The sequence below is a fragment of the Cyanistes caeruleus genome, chromosome 7 (assembly GCF_971803275.1).
Source record: "Cyanistes caeruleus chromosome 7, bCyaCae1.hap1.1, whole genome shotgun sequence".
In the NCBI taxonomy this organism is placed as follows: Eukaryota; Metazoa; Chordata; class Aves; order Passeriformes; family Paridae; genus Cyanistes; species Cyanistes caeruleus.
In genome coordinates this window covers 13349595-13370980 of record NC_141707.1, presented here as the reverse complement: position 1 = coordinate 13370980, position 21386 = coordinate 13349595, and the positions used below count along the sequence as shown (strand labels likewise).

At 41.0% G+C, this 21386-nt stretch overlaps 2 protein-coding genes across 2 annotated transcripts in view; both read left to right on the top strand.

Moving 5' to 3' along the window:
• Positions 1-134: 134 nt before the first annotated feature.
• GTF3C3 (general transcription factor IIIC subunit 3) lies at positions 135-15861 on the top strand. Its single transcript, XM_086897148.1, has 19 exons — positions 135-321; positions 1262-1364; positions 2442-2635; positions 3057-3180; positions 3675-3866; positions 4125-4290; positions 4798-4945; positions 6015-6087; positions 7098-7187; positions 7693-7796; positions 8397-8568; positions 8752-8954; positions 9495-9596; positions 10485-10620; positions 11297-11534; positions 11897-12087; positions 12706-12830; positions 14060-14212; positions 15116-15861. The coding sequence occupies exons 1-19, from the start codon at positions 223-225 to the stop codon at positions 15236-15238; spliced, it is 2736 nt and encodes a 911-aa protein (XP_086753274.1). The 5' UTR covers positions 135-222; the 3' UTR covers positions 15239-15861.
• Positions 15862-17142: 1281 nt separating this feature from the next.
• The window catches only part of HECW2 (HECT, C2 and WW domain containing E3 ubiquitin protein ligase 2), a 166298-nt gene continuing 162054 nt past the window's right edge, over positions 17143-21386 (top strand). Inside the window, exon 1 of the mRNA XM_086897047.1 lies at positions 17143-17363. The gene's annotated coding sequence lies outside the window, so the exon portion shown is untranslated. The remainder of the gene's footprint in view (positions 17364-21386) is intronic.

The following is a 21386-nucleotide window of genomic DNA, read 5'->3' as shown; positions in this document are numbered from 1 at the left end:
CCATCCCTCGGTGTGTGGAGTTACGAACCCGTCCGTGGCGAAGGTGCCGAGGCAGTAAAGCCGCTGTGGCCCCGCCGCTGTCCCTCCCGTCCCCCCTGCCCTCAGCGCCGAGCGCGGCCGCCACGCCCGGAACTCGCGCGGCCGGGCACGGGCTGCGGCGGCGCCAGAGCGGGACGGACGCGGTGCCTCCCTCACAGCGTTCCCCCGCGCCGCGCCGGGGCCATGTCGGGCTTCAGCCCGGAGCTGATCGAGTACCTGGAGGGGAAGATCTCCTTCGAGGAGTTCGAGCAGCGCCGCGAGGAGCGCAAGAGCCGCGAGAAGGTGAGTCTGCCCCGCTTGGCCGCCCCACGGCGCGGGCCGCCACCCTCACGACAGCGCCTGGCAGGGCACGGGGGCTGCTCGGTGTGTGTGGAGGGGCTCAGCTCTCGGCTTCTGCGGTTACGTAGTTGCGAGTTTCTGTGTAGAGATCAGCAGAGGGTCCCGCTGAGGCGGCGGCGGCGCGGCGCCGTGTGCGGGGAGCGCAGGACTGGGCGCTGCGGGCGGAGGCGCCGGCCCCGCGGCTGTGGGTGCTTGGTTTGGGATGAACTCATCCAGATCATGCTGCTACAGCTCCCCCACCAGCATCCGAGAGCTAAGGGAGAGAGCCAGTGCGGCTCCTCGTCCGACTTCTCGGCAGCAGTAAATATGGGGAGACACAGTTTTGTGTCCAACACTATATAGGCGGTGTGATTAAAAGAAAACAGGTATGATTTGTCGGAGTCTTGCAGTTCTTTTTAACTTTGCTGTACTTGTGTCAAGGTGCGACTGAATTTCTGCATTTTTTGGTCTTCAGAGAGCAAATTCAGCAGAACTCAGCTGTTGTGGAAGAAGTATTATCCCAGGGCAGCTTTCTTACCGGATTAATGAGTGCTATTTTGTTACTGACAGGCTTCTGGAAGGATTTGTCTGCCACATGATTATTTTCTAATACAGTCAACCATGTCATCCCACCTCACTGTAATACAAAATAAGCAATGGACTGGTCTCTTCAGTCAAAAGAAGTGTGAACAGTCACCATTTGAGTCACCCACATTGATAAGAACATAAATATCTTGAAAACAACTAATGCTAGGTTTTAATCACTTAAAAATGCAGTGCTTATCCCACCTGTTTCCAGCCTTTGCACTGCCAGTGAAAGCCAAGTGGAAACTGTAAATATATGGGGGAAATAAAAATGGGTAATACTTCTAGAGGTAATAATTTATATTTTTGGTATGTGTAGGATGGTGAAAATGCATCTGCTGAGGAAAATGAGGGAGATGTAGAGGCCCCATCTTCATCCAGAAAAGCATCTGGGAAATCCCAAAGTCAGGATGAAACTGATGGTAGGTGTTTTTAACATAATCATTCGTATTTAAAAAGGCATGGGAAACATTTACTTTTTGATAACTGACTTCATAAAAAACTGGCTCCATTTTTCTCCTCCTGGTCTCTGCAGGGACTGAAATAAAAGAGAAATGAACAATTATGCTTTTTTTCAGATGGGGGTAGGGTAGGAGCAGTCTTGTGTTTAGATGCTCAATGTCCAAGTCAGAATAAAAATAACCAAACGTATCCAAGTCTAAAAAAATAACCATAAACCCAAGTGTGATCCCCAAGTTCCTCTCCTATATAGGCAATACATGATCGATTTCTTTTTCAGTGCCTGCCTTATACTTTGATTATTTTTAAATCAAATCTTCAGGCATCCAATCCTCCACCTCAAACCTTCGAACCCTACATATTTGGAGTTTTGTATATAGATCTGTGGTCAGTTATAACCCTGGGTTCACTTCATAATGAGAAGTAATAAATAAAAAATGGGAAATTTTTTTAAAGTATATGCCTTAAGCATATTGATTCAGAGTACTTAGCATCATTTTCTTACCTATTTTAAAAAATTCTGTTCTTTTTCCAGAGAAATGCAAATAATCTGGATTTTGCATTTACACATGCTAAAAGGTACTTGTTGTCATGGGTGAAATGGTTACAAGATCTTGTTTTCAATTACTACTGAAAATTGGTTGCTGGATTGTTGTGTAGTAGAGTCTTCTGCTCACTTACAGCCTCTTCAGCTGAAAAGCTTATTGCAGCCAGCCAGCTCAGTGCTTGAAAATTGCTTAATATTCTTCTGGATTGAGAAAAATGTTGATTAAACTGTGGCTTCATTCTCTGTGTTCCTTCCTGCTTTCATTTCAGATATCCAAAAGATGTTACAGGCTGGGCTGTACCAAGCATTGGTGATGAATAATGCAGAGCTTTAAAACCAAAAGAGGCTGTTAATAGTTTTCCTGCATTTCTGCAGGCAGCACTCTTACAGAGTAGCTGCTTCAAGTGGGCTGCTGTTTTCTCTGCCCTTGTCCAGAGAAGCAGCATTTCCTCTTCATTATATCATAGACCTATTTTACTTCTTTTTCAACCAGAAGAAACAACAGATGGGGTCAGTAAATCTGTTCATCGAGTCTTTGCGTCCATGCTTGGGGAAAATGAAGAGGAGGAGGATGAAGAAGAGGAGGAAGAAGAAGAGGAGGAAGAAGAAACTACTGAGCAGCTGACAGCTGGAGATGTTTTTGTTTTGGAGATGGTTCTTAATCGAGAGACCAAGAAAATGATGAAAGCAAGTATTTAAACTTTCATGTAACTTCCACGTGTCCCTTGGCCATAGTACATAAATGCCACTTCGTGTGACTTTTAGCTGCTTACTGAGGAATTTGTCTGAAAATTGTTCCATGTAGGATAATCCTGCTTATGCTGGTGTTTGTTACACTGTCTTTGTTATAAAAGCACTGTAGTTTACAGTTTCACTCTTTGAAAGATTTCAGAAGTAATTAAATCAGTTTTGCCAGTGTCAGAAAACTATGAATATAGTTTTGAACCAAGTGAATATATGAATATAGTTTATGAACCAAGTCTTTTGGTTGGTCATTTAATATTGCTTATACTTAAACAGCTTGGTGTTAGGTGGTGTTAAGCACAGTGTCTCCTGAATTTGGGCACAACTCAACTATGGGCAGAAATAGCATCCCTTTTCCATTTAGGAGAAAAGACCTCGCAGCAAGCTTCCCCGTGCCTTGAGGGGTCTGATGGGAGAGGCCAACATCAGATTTGCTCGAGGAGAGCGTGAGGAAGCCATTCTGATGTGCATGGAAATCATTCGACAAGGTATGGGAGAATGGGAAAACCTCTGGGCTTTAAGGATGGGGTTAAGATTTCCATGTGCAGGAGGAGGATTCAGTGTGGCTTCACTGAAGATGAAAATGAATGGTACAAGCAAAGTCAGGGTATAAGGAGGAGAATTAAGAATATGTAGTGAATATAGAAATATATATAGAATATAGAAAGAAACAAGCACCCCAGTTCTGCAGAGGCACAGGCCTTGGTTTAGCTTTGCAGTTTGCTTTTATTGTCTTTGTAAGGTGAAAGGTATAACCAGTGTAGAATAATACTATAAATAGTTGTTGTTTGATTCAGTCAGGCTGTTTAGTAATTTACAGAAAGGAATCAGAAACTTTTGTGCAAGTTTTTTCCTGAATTTAAGTAGCACACGTGGATGTTTCATAGAATTCTGATACCTGTTCTTTGAGAAAGGAAAGTTATTAGTTTCCAGCCTGGATTTTAAACAATAAATCTTACTCATTCTTTTTGTCTTTTCACAGCTCCTTTTGCTCATGAGCCATTTTCCACTCTTGCCATGGTCTATGAAGACCAGGGTGATATGGAGAAGTCACTACAGTTTGGACTGATTGCAGCTCACTTAAATCCCAGCAATACCGAGGAGTGGGTTAGGCTGGCAGAAATGTCACTGGAGCAGGACAATATTAAACAGGCTATTTTCTGCTACACAAAAGGTAGTGTAGCAAACATTTTGATAATTTAAGATTAATGCTAGGTGCTAATGGCAATCATTTTGTTTTCTTCTCATTTCTAGTTTAGTTTGCTTCAGGGTGCTGAGATTCTGATACCTCTTTCTGAATTAATGAATCTTTAATATGGGATGTCCTTGCAAAAACCTTGTGCATGTCCACTAACACGCATCAAGGGAATGAATGTGAAGCCCACTGTTGCCTTTTCCTGAACTCCTCCTATGCTGTTGCTTGTTTCTGTAGCTCTGAAGTACGACCCGACCAACGTGCGCTACCTGGGGGTAAGATCCAGCCTGTATGAGCAGCTGGGGGAGCACAAGATGGCCATGGATGGCTACCGGCGCATCCTGAACCTCCTGGGTCCCTCTGAGGGGGAGCGCTTCATGCAGCTGGCCCGAGATGTGGCCAAGTGAGCTGGGTTTGCAAACACTGGGATTTGCTTTGCCACAGGAGCTTTGTGGTTTAAATGTGTAGCTGTCCCGCAGCAGTTTTTACTACCTTGTGAGCTGCTTGTTGAAAGCTGTTCCTCACCTGTTTCAAAACAGTTTTAAGGTCTTTTGATCATCATGTTTGGGAAATGTAGCAAAAAATGCAAGGATATGTATTATAACACTATTATTAGTGGGGGTTTCTGAAAGCAGGTTAATGTGGGAGACTGTGATGAAAACTCCAGTAATGTCCTAACTAAGAGGGGAGAAAAAAATTGTTAATTATTTGAAGTACGTAAAAGTTTTCAACAGTTGTAAGGAAAGGAAAAACACTTCCTTTCTCATTGCCTTTCATAACATCTACTTGCTAATGAAAACTTTTGCTAATAAGCAAAAATAAGAGAAATATGAAAATCCTTTTGCTTCGGTTCAAAGTACATATGATCAGCTATGCGAATTACCTGGTATCTCATGTCTGTATTTTATAGGAGTTACTACGAAGCCAATGATGTGACCTCTGCTATTGAGATAGTGGAAGAGGCCTTTACTAAGAACCAGAACCTTGTGTCCATGGAGGATGTTAACATTGCAGCTGAGCTGTACATCTCCTCCAAGCAGTATGACAAAGCTCTGGCGGTATGAACAGTTCAGTGTATTTGGGTGTCAGTCTCAGCACGTCTTTGCCAGCCAGAATGTGTGGTTTATGTTCATAGTTTCTGTTTCTGCAGTGCTAAAATGAGGTCCTGCTTTTGTAAAGATAGAGGTCAGCAGAAAAAGACTGCTTGCTATTAGTTCTGTAGTAGTTAGCATTAAAATCAATGGTTGGATTGAATTAATTGAGGGCTGATAGATTTGTATGTTGTTCAAGGTTTAAAGTTTTGGGATCCTTCCTCTCCTTCTCTGCACTGACCATAATCTTAACAGCCAGGGAAGATCTTCAGGCTGCTTTTGTGAGTAATACCAGCAGAGGTCATTCTCTGAGTGGAAGGTTAAAATCATTACACTGAATGCTCTGATGGTTCAAATGCAAATTGTTGTGATTTATCTGGCAGACTTGTGTTACAGCTGATAATTTATGCATTAAGCACTAAGCATACATTTCAGAAGGACAATATATCTTAACTCTAAGGCATCAGGAATTAGAGAATATTGCTTACCTGGTCCAGATTTGTTAACTCTCACTTTTGAGGCATATTTCCAAATTGATTTGATCTGGCTTTGAGAGGGAAGATGTTGATATTTGGCCATTGTCATACTTTCAAAAATAGATTGAAAAGACACTGTAAGCTGGAACTTCTTATTGTAAAAATTCTTATTTGTTGATACTAAATTACTTAGTTTTTTTTTTTTTTTTTAGAAAAAAAAAGGACTTTTTTTTCTTCCTTTATTTAGATTTTGTTCAGCTCTCTGTCAGAGCACAGGATCATGAGCCTGCAAACAATTCTGATCCTTTTTTGTACTTTTTCCCTCCTTAAACATCAATCAGTCAATTTTATGTACACACTGTTTAGCTACTGGATTTATCAATATGGCAGAACTGTAGTCACAGAGCCATTTCCCTGTTTCTTTTAGAAGGTTCTACTTGGGTAGATGAATGCAGCTTTTCCTCTGATAACTTTAGTGATGACTAAAAATGTTACATTGGCTGGTTGCTCCATTTAGGCTTTAAATCTTTGAAATTATCCAAGTTACTTTTCTGTTTTAGGTTATTACAGATTATACAGGAATTGTACTTGAAAAAAACATACCAGAAAAAAGTGCAGCTGAGGAGAAAAAGGGTAAGTAGTTGTCAAGTGGTTATTGTGACCCTGCTGTTCATGTGATATGACATCTTTCCTTTACCTTTTCAACTCCTGGGTATATTCTGCTGCATTGTTGAGAGCCTTTTCTCCATTCAAATCTGTGGGTGCTCTTAGTGAGTTACGTAGCATGACCTCAGCCTGCTGTAAGAAGTTACTCTGGTGTCCCCATAGCCCTGCTGACTCATTGAAGACAAGGACTGCTCTCCAGGCAACTGGAGGCCTTTTAAAGTTCTAAACATTCCTCTGAGTGTTTACATCATACCAGCTATTTCTACTAGCTAAATAGCTTCTAAAAAAAAGTGGCAACTGTACTCAAGAATATCAACCTTTGACCTAAGAGTAATTTTCTTTATACATCCTGCATCTGTTATTAACCATCTAACTGGAATCTAGGCATACTAGTTTGTAATTTAATGAAGTAGGTTGTCTTTGAGAAACATGCTTTATCAAAGTCATTTCATCTGGAAATGTTTATTTAGGCTGTGGAGTGGACACAACACCCATAAGCAGACAGTCTGTTTTGTGATTAAAGTGGTGGTTTCAGCAGTCTGACCCAATCCCAATATAGGGGTAATATACTTCTGTTGGCTTTTTGCTCTGATTGACCAGGTGAAAAATACAGTTGATTTATGAACAACTGTCCTGATTGAGACTTTAAGCATGTAATTTCTAAGAAACAAAACTATTATGAGTCTAGGAATTAGGACACAATGTTTCCAAGTTACCTCCTGTGTGCCACTTGTTGAGAGAAAGCTTCTAAAATAGAGCTTGGTTCTCCACCCTATTTTGCTTTATAACTTTTATAACTGCTTCCTGCTCTGCTGTCCTTAAAAAACAAAACAATATAACATAAAAAACCACCAAACTAAAACAAGAGAAACCCAGTTAACTTTTCAGAGTAAGCTGCCAATCATTTATGGATTCAAAGTCAAGTAAGTGTTGGCTTAGCTGGTCCTACTGGTTAATCTGGTAATCTTTTAAAAAAGATACAGGTGCAGTCGTAGAAACTCAGGAAAGCCAGGAGGCGGTGACTGACAATCAGAGTCATCCAGTTGCTGAATCCAGCAGTGCTCCAGGTAAGTAATTTATTTTTTTAATTTCCGACAGGTCTGTGAACTGACTATATAATTAGGAACCAGCTTGCAATCAATCATGTAGCAGCTGGAGATTTCTAACAGCACAGAAACAGGGCTTCGTCCAGAAAAGGATTCTTCTGTACTTTTCTTCTTTCCCATACTCAGAACTTCCTTCTAACCCAGCCATCCAGTTTTCATCTTGTAAAAATATATCAGTAGGGGAATAGTTATCCTTGCACTGGGTATTGCAGATGTTGAAGTTGATGCAGACTGACAGCACTTCACCTCACGTGGAATTATTAGTCTCAGAGACAGTAGGAAGACGTTGCTCCAGCTCTTGGAAAAGATAGAGGAGGAGGAAGAGAAGGACAGACAAACACTTGCTAGAGCTGATAAGAATGTTTTCTCAGTTTCTGAGCATGGCCTGGAGGTGATGTGGTGCTTGATAAGTGCTTCTTAAACCTTTCTCTCTGTGTTCAGAAGGAAATTCTTTATCTTGTCACAGCTGTGGAGAAAGTGAGCTGCTGCATACCTGAGGGTGTTCCCATAGACATCACAGTCAAGTTGATGGTGTGCTTGATTCACTTGAACATCCTGGAGCCAGTCAGTGTAAGTGGAAACCAACTCACAAGGAGGGGAATGTTCTAACAAATTGCAAAAGCAAGTAATTGTTCCTGTTTTCATAGACTGAGGTGGTTGAGGGAGCTGTGGAGATTCTTTTTGCTTCTCTTCCACTCCAAGAGAGAAAGCTCACAGGCCTATAATATCAGAAATAATATCTTTGCTCTTAGAAATTACTCAGTGTTAGAATTATGCAGTGTAAGTATTACTAAAGCACAGTAAGTCTCAGCCTGTGACAGGCCCAGGACCATATTGCAAAGTTGTTGAACACTAGGGAACACATTTTCACTTTGTTTTAAAGCCATACTAAATCTGAAGGCTGTTCTTTCATAAAGGACACTTCTCACTGGTGGACACTTTAACCCACTGGATGTGTGAAGCATCTAGAATAGAAAGATGTGGCTTCTTCAGGAATTCTGAATTTCAGATATTTAATTTTTCACTTCTAAACTAACATTTAAATAAAGGAACTATAGTTTAGAATGCAAATAGAATAAAAACTGTAAGATAAAAATGTAAGCTTTCAGTAAGCATGCCTTAAAGTAATGTTCTCATTGATTGTTTTTGCTTGTGTGGTTTTCCCTAAAGCCTCTTTTGACTACTCTGGTGGAACAAAATGTAGAATATGTGGGTGACTTGTATTTGGATGTCGCAGAGGCTTTTCTGGATGTTGGAGAATACAACTCAGCCCTGCCTCTCCTGAGTTCCCTTGTCTGTTCAGAACGATACAACCTGGCTGCTGTGTGGCTTCGACATGCAGGTGAGAAGAGGAACGCTTAACATGGGGGACTGAGAGATGGTAATACGAAGCTGAGCTTTTCCAGGGACCTTTATCCAAGATCACAGGAATTTTAGATTGACTGGTTGAATGAGAATTGGTATTTGCAGAATGAAGTTCTTTTTCTGCCACTTAAGTGTCTCGTATTGCTTATGGTATTTCTAGAGTGCTTGAAGGCTTTGGGACACATGGAGCGTGCTGCAGAGAGCTATGAAAAAGTTGTTGGTCTTGCTCCATTGCATCTTGATGCAAGAATCTCACTTTCAACACTTCAGCAGCAGCTGGGCCGGCCTGAGAAAGCTCTGGAGGCTTTGGAACCAATGTATGACCCAGATACACTGGCTCAGGATGCTAACGCTGCACAGCAGGTGGGTAAAGTGTTCTTTGCTTTCATTTAGGATGTGTTATTCTGCCAAAGTAGTTAAGATGTCTGCACAGGACCAGGGATTCAGGCTTACCATTACAGCATCAGGAACACGTGCTCCTGACTTTCTCCCTGACCATTCTCCATTCTCTCTGCATTTCCCCAGTCCCACCTGATAACTTCTGTGCAATGCACAAGCTTTTGGCCACTGAGAGCCAGTCATGACTCTACATCAAGTTGATCAGCAGTTGCTACATGTAAACTATGTGGTTTGGCCTCTGTCGATTTTAAGCAGAGGTTCTGAATGCCCTCTTTAGAAGCACTGTCACCATAGGCAAGAGTCATGCCAGATTTCTCTGAAATTGGAGAATTTGGAGCAGTAACTCCTGAGAGTAATTTAGGGGGAGCTTACCTGCTGCTGCAGATTCTTACAGCTTTCTGGAAGCTTTTACAATCCTATTAGTACTGTACCGAGTCAAAATCGTTTGTTTTATAAACTTGACTCTGTGCAGGAGGTTGAGTAATAATGTTCACCCTTGTCCAGGAATTAAAGCTACTCCTGCATCGCTCCACACTGTTGTATTCCCAAGGCAAAATGTACGGTTACATTGACACGCTGCTCACAATGTTGGCCATGCTCCTGAAGGTAAGCCAGTCTCTCCAGCTGCACTGTAAGAAATTGGACAGCTGTGACTTGGGTCAAGACAAACAACAAATGAACTCAGGAGGAAAGCTAGTGGTCTTTTATAAAGTGGTTTCATAATTTTGTTAGATGGTAATCTTGCAGGTAGCCTTCAATACTGGTGCTTGTAGTGTTCAGAACAGAGAGCTGTTTGTGTGTATAATTATTGATACAGTGACTTCAACTCGCTGTTCTCAGTCTGCTTAAAACCCACTGAATTCTAAAGCTGCTTCTTGGCTTTTTAACACTCAGCGCAGAGCTTTTTTGAGGTGTTGATACTGGCTTCTATTTCAACAATTTTCTTTTTAATTTCTTTATTATTTTCTTGTGATGAAAGGACAAAATAAGAATTTGTTTAGCCAGTAAATACAGTGGTGGCAATTTTGTGTTAATTGATTTTTATTTATTTATAAATAGGCATGAGTTAAGGAAATATTTAGACCTCCATTTTACCCACCTGCTCAGCACCTTGGCTATTGTATTATACTGGTTGAAGAGCTGACTATCTGCAAACTTCTGAAACTGATAGAGAAAGGCATTGTTCTTCTTATACTTCTATGCAAAGAGTCATGATTTCAATATACCCAGGATGTTCCAGTCCCAGGAGAAGTCTTTTTTAAGTGGCTTGAAGAGTTTGTATCTTGCTTTTGCTTAGCCCAGTTTGCGCTGGAGCACGAGACAATGCAGAGATGATATTCCTGTTGGGAATGTTCTCTCTGATGACCTTGCTGTCTGGTGGTGTCGCAGACTGTTTTGGGATGCAACGTGAGCAAGATGGATTAGCCATAAAGGTGCCTTTGTCATAGGATGTTGTATCATAATCTGAAATGCTGCCCTTAAATTTGTTTCTAGGTAGCAATGAGCAGAGCTCAGGTGTGTTTGATATCTAGTTCCAAATCTGGAGAGAGACACCTCTATCTTATTAAGGTGTCGAGGGATAAAATTTCTGACAATGATGACCAAGAGACAGCAAATTGCGATGCAAAAGGTAACAAATCACAGATTGTTTATTAAAAACAAAGCAACAAGGTAAACTCCATAGTTCTGAAAAATGATAAAAAATGCTCCTATTTTGCATGCTAAATCCATGCAGTCCATGTTAACATTGCTTTATTTCTAGGGCAAAGAAGGCAGCAAAACTGAAGATAATGTATCTTAAGGGAGCAGTCTCCATTCAGAGAAAAATAGTAAGATTTCAGAATAATTCAGATTGAGAAGGGCCTCTAGAGATCTTATGGGCCAACATTCTCCTCAGGGGAAGTATCATACAGGCAAATCTAGAACATAATACAAATACATTGTAGAAATGGTGTGATTTTTTTTTAGCTGGCCCAGGCTTGGTTGAGCCAGACTACGTGTTCTTAAGCACTACTTAAATAAATAAATTAGGGAGAGGAACTTTGTTGCATTCATGTAGTATCTTTACAGCTTGAACTGGGTGTATTTCTTGCCCTTTGCTCCCACTTCATGAGTGTTTTTTGCTGGTGTTTTATGAACTGCCCTTAAAAATATGAAAAAGTAAATATTACTTCATATTAGCTGTTAGTGCTGCAACTCAAAGACAACAGTCTTTGAAAAGATCAGATTGATGTATGCACCTATTCTGTAAAAAATTATCTTTCTTGTTCTAATTTTTCTCAACTTTCTGGCTCCAATATTTCTAGCAATTTTTGCTGGTCTCACAAGCGTTCTGACAAAAGATGACTGGTGGAACCTCCTCCTGAAGGCCATATATGCCTTGTGTGACCTCTCCCGGTACAAGGAGGCAGAGCTCCTTGTGGATTCCTCACTGGAATATTACTCATTCTACGAGGATAGACAAAAGCGCAAGGAGCTGGAGTACTTTGGGCTCTCTGCCGCGATTCTGGACAAGAACTTCAGGAAAGCTTACAACTATATCAGGTGGGCTGCAGAGAAGGCAGAGTAGTCTGTGCTGTAATTGCCTCCACTGAGGCTATACTCACTCTGCTGATGATGCTAAGTAGGCAGACCAATGTTTTCCAGCCTTGGCTAAATGACAGATAGCTACTGAAACTGAAGGAGCTTTCCAATAGCCTCAGATTCCATGAATGCACAGTGCAATAGGTTGGTTGATTTGCTAGAACCATTGGTTCTGTTTTTCACTCTCTGCCTGAGTCACTGACCTTCTCTTTGAGTTTCTGTTCTTTGTTATCTTCCCTGAACTGCTGAGATTTTATTGAAGGTACAGTTTATCTTATAATACATAGCATTTACTAATTTTTTGCACGCTTCTCATTCTGTAGAATCATGGTCATGGAAAATGTCAATAAGCCCCAGCTGTGGAACATTTTCAACCAAGTCACTATGCAGTCTCAGGATGTCCGTCACCATCGCTTTTGTCTCCGCCTGATGCTGAAAAATCCTGACAATCACGTGCTGTGTGTCCTCAATGGGCACAATGCCTTCGTGTCTGGCAGTTTCAAGCATGCTCTTGGTAATATCTTTCATATTCTAATATCAACAAATAGAACAAGTGAAAGTTTATAAAAAGAGAAAGATTTTTTTCATCAGAAAATTATAGGTTCACAATGCTAGTCTGGTGCTTTAATTATTCTGTACACAAATCAGAGCATTGCTGAAGGGTTTTACTAATAAAAATTAAGCTGGAACATTTCAAGATTAGCACACATTGCAAATATAACTAACTTGCAAAGATAATTGGAAGCTAATGATGATAATAATGACAACCAGCCCAATTTAAACAGCAAATACAGCTGGTTGCATGCTTTAAGCAGGCCTTTGAAGTAAACCTGCTGCTTTCAGTCAAGTCCTCCAAATGTCACATTTAAATCCCAGCAAGGACCATGTTTGCTTTCTGTGTCTGATTGTTTTCTGCTTACATTTTTTCATGACAATCTGCATTCTTCCTTCAGAATCCAGTGGATGCTGAAAATACACAATTTTCTTCCCTGTTTTTTCCTGTGTATTTTGATGTATGTGTATTAAACTGTTTCTTTTCGTAGTTCACACTTCAAATATTTTCTTTCTTGCCCTTAGCTTCTTAAGGAATGCTTTTCACATTTAACATCTTGATTCATTTATTTGCTTTTAGGTCAGTATGTGCAAGCCTTCCGTGCAAACCCAGATGAGCCTTTGTACAGTCTTTGTATTGGCCTGACTTTCATCCACATGGCCTCTCAGAAATATGTGCTGAAAAGGCATGCTCTTCTGGTACAGGTGAGGCAGTGTGATTGTTGTTTCCTGGCTTTGTGTCTTGCAGATGGTTATGGCTGCAACACACTGTTTAAATAATTTTTCATAATTAAGATGGCATTTCTAAAGCGGGAAGTGGCAAAACATGAGCACAGATGAACGTGCTTTTGAACTGTAGTTACACCGTCTGAATTTGCTCTCCTTATGGGTAAAGGTAGCTTGCTACTCACCTTGATGGTAATAGCTGCCAGCTGTTTGTGAAAATATTACTAATTTCTTGGTGGTAGTAATCTGAATTTTCTTTCAAATTTTTTTTGGCCTGCATTGCTGTAGAGTGGAATCTGCCACATGCCCTTCGTAGATATGTCTCATAAACTGCATTCTTGAATCAAATTTTACAGGCCTGGAAAGTGGGTTTTTCTCCATCTTCCTTTCCCCCTTTTAGGTGCCTCTGTCCACTCTATTTGTAGATCTCATGAGCTCCAGTTTAGCTACCTTCAAATTATCAGCTTCCTTATTTGCGTTTTTCTTTTAATCTGCGAGATCCAGTTACAAACTATGGATTTAGTAGTCCCAAATAGAATCTTGGAAGTAATTTCCTCTACTTTACACCAAGTATTTTCATTAACTTGAAGTACCTTTTAATTCCTATAGCTGCTGAGCTCAGTCATCACAGTATGGTGAGGATCCTGAGCTCTTCAGATTTCTGAAATTGCTGGAAGACTGTAGCTTCCTCTAATCTTGACAAAAGCTACAGGTCACCAAGTACTGTAACACAAAACCAGTTATGACAGTGTCCAACTTTAAGACATTTTGAACTTGCAAATGTTGTCCTAATTTTAATATTTTTATCCACTTCTTTTCTGTAACCAACCTGCCTTTTTTACAGGGACTGCCCTGTTTTGCTTTTATAACATTCTTGAACAATGTCCTATTTATGTTACCCTCTGGCAATGCAGTTCCCTGCTCTCTCTCTTCTCATTTCCTGCTTACTATACTCGGTGATTTTTACATCATTTCTTGCTGCTATGATAGTTAATTAGTAATTCAACCACAGTGACCTAAATTATGATCATTAGCTGCTTGTGTCTGAACTAATTCTTCATATTGAAGGAAGTACCTTCTCTGATGACTAACATAGTCCCTAGAAAGAAGGTTCTCTGTTTACAGCACAATCATCACACATCAAAATGCTAACAAAATGAAATGCACAGGAGGAGAGTAAAAAGTTGTGTGCTTGATTTCTCTTACAGGGATTCTCCTTCCTTCACCGCTACTTGGATCTGCGTGGACCATGCCAGGAGTCCTTCTACAACCTAGGCCGTGGCCTGCACCAGCTGGGATTGCTGCACCTGGCAATCCACTATTACCAAAGAGCACTTGAACTTCCACCCCTCACCTTAGAGGTACTGTAACTTTGCAAGTTATGGACAGAGAATAAAGTCAGGAAAATGTGAAGCATTCCTTAGTCATAGTTAAAAAAGGTACATAAAATCTCTGTAGTTGCATCTCCTTTAATCTCTATATTAATTCCTTGTCATTGGAAGCCCAAATCTGATTATCACCTGATAATGTATTTAAACATGTGTTAAGTTCAAAGTTGTATAAATTAGGCTGAAGCAGCAGCAAAAAGGATTGCAAACAACTTTTCCTGATTAAGTAGCTGACCTTTCTGTATATTACATGCAATGAATTATGACTGGAAGTTCGGTATACTCACCCACGCTATAAAACAGCATGCTGGAGCAAGATGGACCAGTATTAGAAATGCCTAATTGCATCTGAGACATATTTTAATTCTAATTGATCTGTATTGGATCCTAATTGACATGTCTGACATTTACAAGTCTGGTCTGTGGAATTGTTAGGTAGAAACATTGCAAGTGTGTTTAGAAAATGGGCAGTGTTGGTAAAGTAAGTGTTTAGTGGGTGTTAGTCAGCCCTGAGAGTTCAGAGCAGCAGTCTTGTGGCCCTGTTAGAGATGCTGGCAGTATTCACATTCTGGTTGGAGAAACAAATACCTAGCATACAAAGACAAATTAAGGTAGTACTTTGCTGGTTTATAAGCTGGCTATTTAACTTACAGCTAATGTTTGGAGTCTGAAATTTTATAACTTTGGTGATTAACGACATGATGTGGCAGCTACTTAACGAGAGAGAGCACAAGGAATACTTTTTCTGTTTCCATACAGCTGAAAGCCTTTATTTGCCCTGAATATGTAATTTAATTCCATTGTAATGGCTACTCATGTTTCAGTTTTATACTGGTTTTGCACACTGATAACTTTTTTTAATCATTATTTTTACAGGGAATAGAAACGGATCAAACAGACTTGAGAAGAGATACTGCCTTTAACTTGTCACTCATTTACCAGAGCAGTGGAAATACCAGAATGGCTCAGAAGATGTTGTATACCTATGCAGTTGTGTGATGAGGTTTGTGCAGGTGGAATTGAACCCCTTTGGATTGACCTTTGCATTATGCAGTGCTGGGGAAGCTGGTTTTAAGTACAGCTTTTCTGCAGAGGGTCAGAGACGTGGCTGGTGCTGTGTTGGGGCTTTGCGGACTTCTTCTGCCATTTGCACTGTATCACGTGTGGGTGAGAACTGGCCGTCCTGAACGCTCCCCTGATGTGCTCACGAGTGGCTGCTCTTAGCTCTTCTCCTTTGGTGCACTCTAAATATAATTTATTCAGTCCTGTATATGGAATCAAACAGTGAAAGCTGAGGCCCAGTGTGATTTGCTGAGGGCTTTTGGTGGGGAGAAAATGTATAGTGTACAGTATTTCAACTAATTACCACTGAAGTTGCTGAAGAAGCCATATTCACTGGTGTTGAGGATATTTTAATGTGCAGCATTCAGTTACAATAATGTGGAACCATCCTAGAGGATGAAGAATTCAGTATTTCAAGATCTTTAAAATATTCAGAGTTTTCTAGGAGTTCATATTCCTGGCAGTTTTGTATTTGAAGGGGATTGATCTTTTTTTATTTAAATCATTGTAACTTTTTTTCTTTCTCTGAACTTGATAATAAAAATTATGTTAATGATTAATGATGTTTTACTTATTCTCAGCTAACATACATCCTACTGAATAGGACAAACCTAAAGCCATAGGCACACATCTAATTTTAAGCAGCACAATGTAATGAGGCTCAAGTGTATTTAGGTTTGCTGGTGTGCTGAGCCACCCCTTTGTGCTCAGAGCAGCCACTGGCCTCAAGGGAGAGAGGCTCTTGCATTAGTCTGGAGTCCTACCATATAAATTACAGTTCAGGGCCAAATTTCTGGAGGAGCAGAAGGAGACAATTCCAGAGTCTCCTTGAGCTATCCCTAGGCTTCAGAGGCATGCAAGACTTTTCTCCCTACTATACAAAACAAATATCACAAATGACATGTATAAGTCTCACAGGAACAGTAGTGCCATGGGTCGCAGAGGAGGTGGTGAGCAGCTCTGCTGAAGCTGATCAGAGTGCAACACCACCTGTCCTGAAGCCAGGTTGTACTGACAATATGTACATGGAAGAACAGGCCATGATGAAGTTGAGCTGATCTTTGGTCTTGAAAGCTGTCCATGCTGTAATCATCTGCAGCATATCATGACATAAGTCTCCTGCTCTAACTACTCTTTCCCCAGTCTGTTCCACAGTAGGACAAGTTGAAAAAATTCCACTAATTCTTTCAAAGGTAAGGTGATGTGTGGTGTAACATCACACACCTCATGAATTCCTTCTATGCTCCTGAAATAGCCCAAAGCTTATGTTCTCTCATGACCCAGTTATCATCTCCCATTGTAAGCAACCAGTCCTGCCAGTTCCTCCCTGCCCCAGTCACGTCAGAATCCAGCCACAGGCACATGACTCTGTCTTCAGTAATTCACCTGAACCCTCTGCAAACTAGTCTTTGCCTGGCCTTAGTGCAAAGTTGGTGGAAGAGAAGGGATAAAAGCAAACCTGTAGCCTATCAACAAATTACAAATAAAGAATAATTGTTTTGTTATAAATAGTAAAATTACTATCAGCATCACAATGCAAAGAACTTCAGTCAAGAAGACAACTTGAGAGGCCTGAGTTAATTGAAATAATCTGTTAGGGTTTAAACAAGAATTCTTTTAATCTCTAGGGGTTCTCTATAGATGGGTGCCCTGGCAGCTAGCCTCAGCAATTCACATGTATCTGTCAGATCAAGTAAAGAGCCAGATTCTTCCACACCTGGGTGCTAGCAGGGAGTCTCCTGGCAGCAGGTGATGCTCTCCCAGATCTGGGAATCACCAGTCAGATGAGCTCATTTCCTGCACAGCTCACGTGGGCCTCTCCAGGGGTGAGCTGGAGGCCTGCTCTTTACCCTGTGTGTCCAGGGAGGTATGAGGGTGAGGCTCCTTGCTTTTCCTCCTGGGAAAAGATACACTATTTTACAAAGCTGATGACTCTTTGAGAAATCTTTGTTATTACTGAACAAGAAGTTTTAGCAGTTTAATACTGGCATCTCTAAAAAGTTAATTACATGGCTGTACAAGAACTAATTATGGAGAAGGCTGAGGAATCTACCCAAAGAAGGTAAGCATGGTTTTCAGAAGGGTGTCTGTAGAGGGTGTGCACAAGGGAAGATAAACCACTGACATGGAGCTGAATGCAGAAAAAAAAAGATTAGCTGTTCGCTTTCAGATCATTGTTTGCTTAATGAATGTCAACCAGGCATAAAGTGTGTACAAAACACCTTTTCTAAGTACAGAACAGTCCCTTAAAACTCTCCTGTACCTGTAATATTCTTTGCTGCTTCAGTATGTCTTTTGGCAAAAGGGGAGGAAATAAACTCAGCCTGAACAGGAGGTCTGTTCTCCACCCCTGAGTGTAAAGAACTAAAGAAAGTCTAGAAAACTGAAATCCTGACTTATAACAGCCTTCAAAATACCACTCAGGTAATTTTTCTGTGCTGCCCTCTTTGAAATGAATGTCCTTGCTTTTTTTGCCTCCTTTTGGGAGCTGCTCTCTTCTTGGGCCAACGTTTTTCAGAACTTGTAGCTGCAGGCTGTCAAACTTAGATGTGAACCACTGGTGAGTTGCTGCTTCTAGGCCAGTTGTGATCTAGGTAAGGTGGTGTAATTAGAACTGCAGAGAGAACAGTGATCGTATGCTGTGTTCCACATGTGAGGGGCAGGAACAGCACACCCTTCATGTTTTTCTCCTGTACATAGAAGTAGGAGCTCTGTGATGCTCTCTTGCTCTGCTATGAAAAAGAGTTGCCTCTCTCTTAGAGGGGTGGTGAAATCAACATGGGTCTCCAACACAGCATAAAATACAGAGGCATAGGAAAGGGGGAAAACAGATGCTGAGTGACACAAACTCCTGAGAAAATGAGGGCAGACTAACTTTACCTGACAAGTGCTATAGAAATACTCTTTTGCTATTGGGATCTCTTTCTAATCATAGAGCAGTACTTGGACTGATAAAGAAGCATGTAGGACCTGAGGCTGGGGCACCTTTATTACTTTTTTTAAATTTTACTTCATGCTGGTTCATACTCTATTAATATCTAATCCCTTAGATTTTCACACCAACCTACTACAGTAATCCATGCAAGCTATTATAGTTTAGATATTGTGAAACAGCAGTGCAAGGATGAAGTGATGCAAGGACAAATGATTCTGGGGGCAGGGGGTGTGGTGGTGGTTTTGCATGATGTCACACACAGTGACATAACAGCAGCGCAGGGGGGCAATTTACTTGGCCACAACATTTCTGTTTGGTTGGATAAGAGATATTTTGAGCCTGGTAAAAACAACAGGCTATGGGTCACAAAAGCTCTTTCTACAAACCCCACTAAATTGAAGTGATTTATAGAAAAAAAATTAAAACTTTTTCTCTTTTAGAGCATGATAAATGCCACTTAGTTGAAAGGCCACCTGTGCACCTCATTCTTCACCAGAGGACTATAGCTGAGATTGAAAGGTTTACTTGGTGCATATGCTCAATTAATATCTTGTTATCCAGCTTTTGTACTTCAGTCTTAAAGAGATGACAAAGCAGCTCAGCTTGCTTTTAGTGCGGAAACAAAACGGCATTGTTTAAAGGGGAACACAGAAGGGAAGTGACAATGTCTCTTTACCCAGAGCAACTGTTTTCTCTGAGTCTCATAGCAGAAGAAACAGGAATCACTTCTAATTTATCTTACCATAGGAATAATTCCAAGATAACAATTCATTTAGTTTTAATCTAAGTACAATGTCTTGGTCATATCCTACTGTCACTACCATCAGGACTATTGCATAAATACAGCTTTCTTGCCCCCTTATAATATCACTACACATTCTGTGCTGTCTGAAGAAAGTTGGAAGTCTTTCCACCATTGTCCCAAATTCTATGACATAGGTCACTATGAAGTACAGCTTTACTTCCTGCTTGTTTTTCATTACCAGCACAGTGCGCCTCTCTCCTTATTAATCAGTAATTTTTTAAATAAAGTTTTGTACGTGTCCAATTTTGATCCATCTATTTTATTTCAATGCCCCCTGGTGGCTCTTAGCCATTCTACAATTTTCACACATTAAACAAATTAATTATCCAAAATCCTAGAGATATATCTTGACTCCTGAAGGCAGCATGAGCAGAACTCAAGATAATTTTGAGACAAAACTCTCTTGCCACATGTTTGTCAGTACACAAATAAGTAAAGAAAAGAAATAAGCGCTTCTCTCTAGATGATGTCCCAAAGAGCTCATGTTAAACAACCTTACCTTAGATTAATAAAAGCCAAGTTTCTCCTTTGAGGTGCAAAATAGGATACTGGGAGGTACTTGGTCACAGGTCAGTTTATTGTTGCTGATAGACAGCTCTGCCAGAATCAGTTGCACCTGCTGCTGGGCACACAGGGGGAAAAAGGAATAGAAGTCACCACCTTGTAGGAAAACAAAGCAAAAAGCAACAATAACAACAAAAAGTTCTTGGTATATAAATTGCTTCAGGTATAAATTTCAATTATATGAAACACTAAAACAGATTTTAAAAAGCAAAATGTCCAATTGGCATAAATTCCTCCAAGACCAGCTTATTTTTAGGATCAGCTGCTCAAATTAGTACAATTGTCCAGATGGCCACAAGAAGGCCACTGTCCTAGAAGCACAGCCAACAGAAATGGAGAGATGAAAGAAACCTTTGACAACAGGGAACAGAGGAGCAAAAAATAAGTAGAAGAATAAGAAGGCATGGACAGAATTAAAATAACTTAGTAAAGAATACTGAATAAAGCATGACATTTTTAATATTCTGAATGCTCTATTGATTTACTCTTTATCTTTAGGAATATGACAAAAGAGTTCTGTGTCAAGCAGAAAAAATATATCAATATGTTACAGACTAACTACTGTAGAAATTAAACTTTGATAATCAAATGACACACATTCAAAAGATGCTTCAACTAATTTGTTTTAGCAGTATGATTTTAGGACCTTATTAGCAGCCAAGAGTTTCTTAAGATCTCCAGTGTATGAAAATGGTTATCACTCCCAGCACTGTAAAAACTAAATGGTAAAAGCATTGGTAGCACAGTATTACTAAGCTTTTATTCAGCTTTTCTGGAGCTTTTCAAATATCCTGATCTAGGTGACTTAGACTAGTGAGAAATAATGGAATGGGAGCAAGTTAAAATGGGAATGAAGCGCCAAGTGTAAATGAAGAGGGAAGTGATAAACCCGCTCTTTTACTACTTGCATTCTTTGGATTCAGTTTCTTTTCTGTCTGTAGCCAGAACAGCAAGTGTTGTTCACCAATGTTTCACAGCTCTTACACCGTGTATTTTCTCCCACACCTGCTACCCTGGCCTGCACAGGGCAAATGGCTGAGTGGGAAATCTTGTGTAACATGCTCCAGGTGATCCTGCCTTGGCTGGAGAAGGGGCAGAGAGAGGGATTGGACTAGATGATCGCCAGAAGTCCCTTCCAGCTGTGACTCACTGAAATGATTGAAGCTGAAAAGGAGGAAAGACTGCTCTACTCTGTGTGCGTTCCTCAGGGGCCTGCAGCGGCTACGGCTGAGGCACAGCCCATGGTGGCCGCTACAGAGCATTGCTCCTGCTTCCCCCTCAGAGGGCTTCCCACTCACATAATCAGGGAATGTTCTCAGTTGGAGAGGATCCACAGAGATCATTGAATCCAACTCTTAGCCCTGCACGGGACACCCCAAGAATCACACCCTGTGCCCAGAGCAGGGAGTTCTTGAGTTCTTTCAGGCTTGGTGCTGGTCCTGGGGAGCCTGTTCCAGTGCCCAGCCACCCTGTGGGTGAAGAACCTGCTATCCAGCCTAAACCTCCCCTGACACAGCTCCAGGCCATCCCCTTGGCCTTGTCGTTGGTCACTACAGAGCAGAGATCAGTGACTGCCCCTGCTCTTCCCCTCACGAGGAAGTTGCGACTGCAGTGGGGTGTCACCCCGGCCTCCTTCAGGCTGAACAGGCCAAGTGACCTCAGCTCCTCCTCACACGACTTGTCCTCAAGGCTCTTCACCACCCTCATCTGAAAGCCGCTCCTTTGGATGCTCTCTAACAGCTAAATGCCTCTTTATATGTTGTGGAGCCCAACAATGGACA

Excerpts from the sequence above, each read along its gene's own strand:
- GTF3C3 (XM_086897148.1), top strand. The coding sequence starts at position 223 with ATGTCGGGCTTCAGCCCGGAGCTGATCGAGTACCTGGAGGGGAAGATC. Across the intron at positions 3,181-3,674 it reads CATGGAAATCATTCGACAAG|CTCCTTTTGCTCATGAGCCA; the intron begins GTATGGGAGAAT and ends GTCTTTTCACAG. Across the intron at positions 4,291-4,797 it reads CTGGCCCGAGATGTGGCCAA|GAGTTACTACGAAGCCAATG; the intron begins GTGAGCTGGGTT and ends TGTATTTTATAG.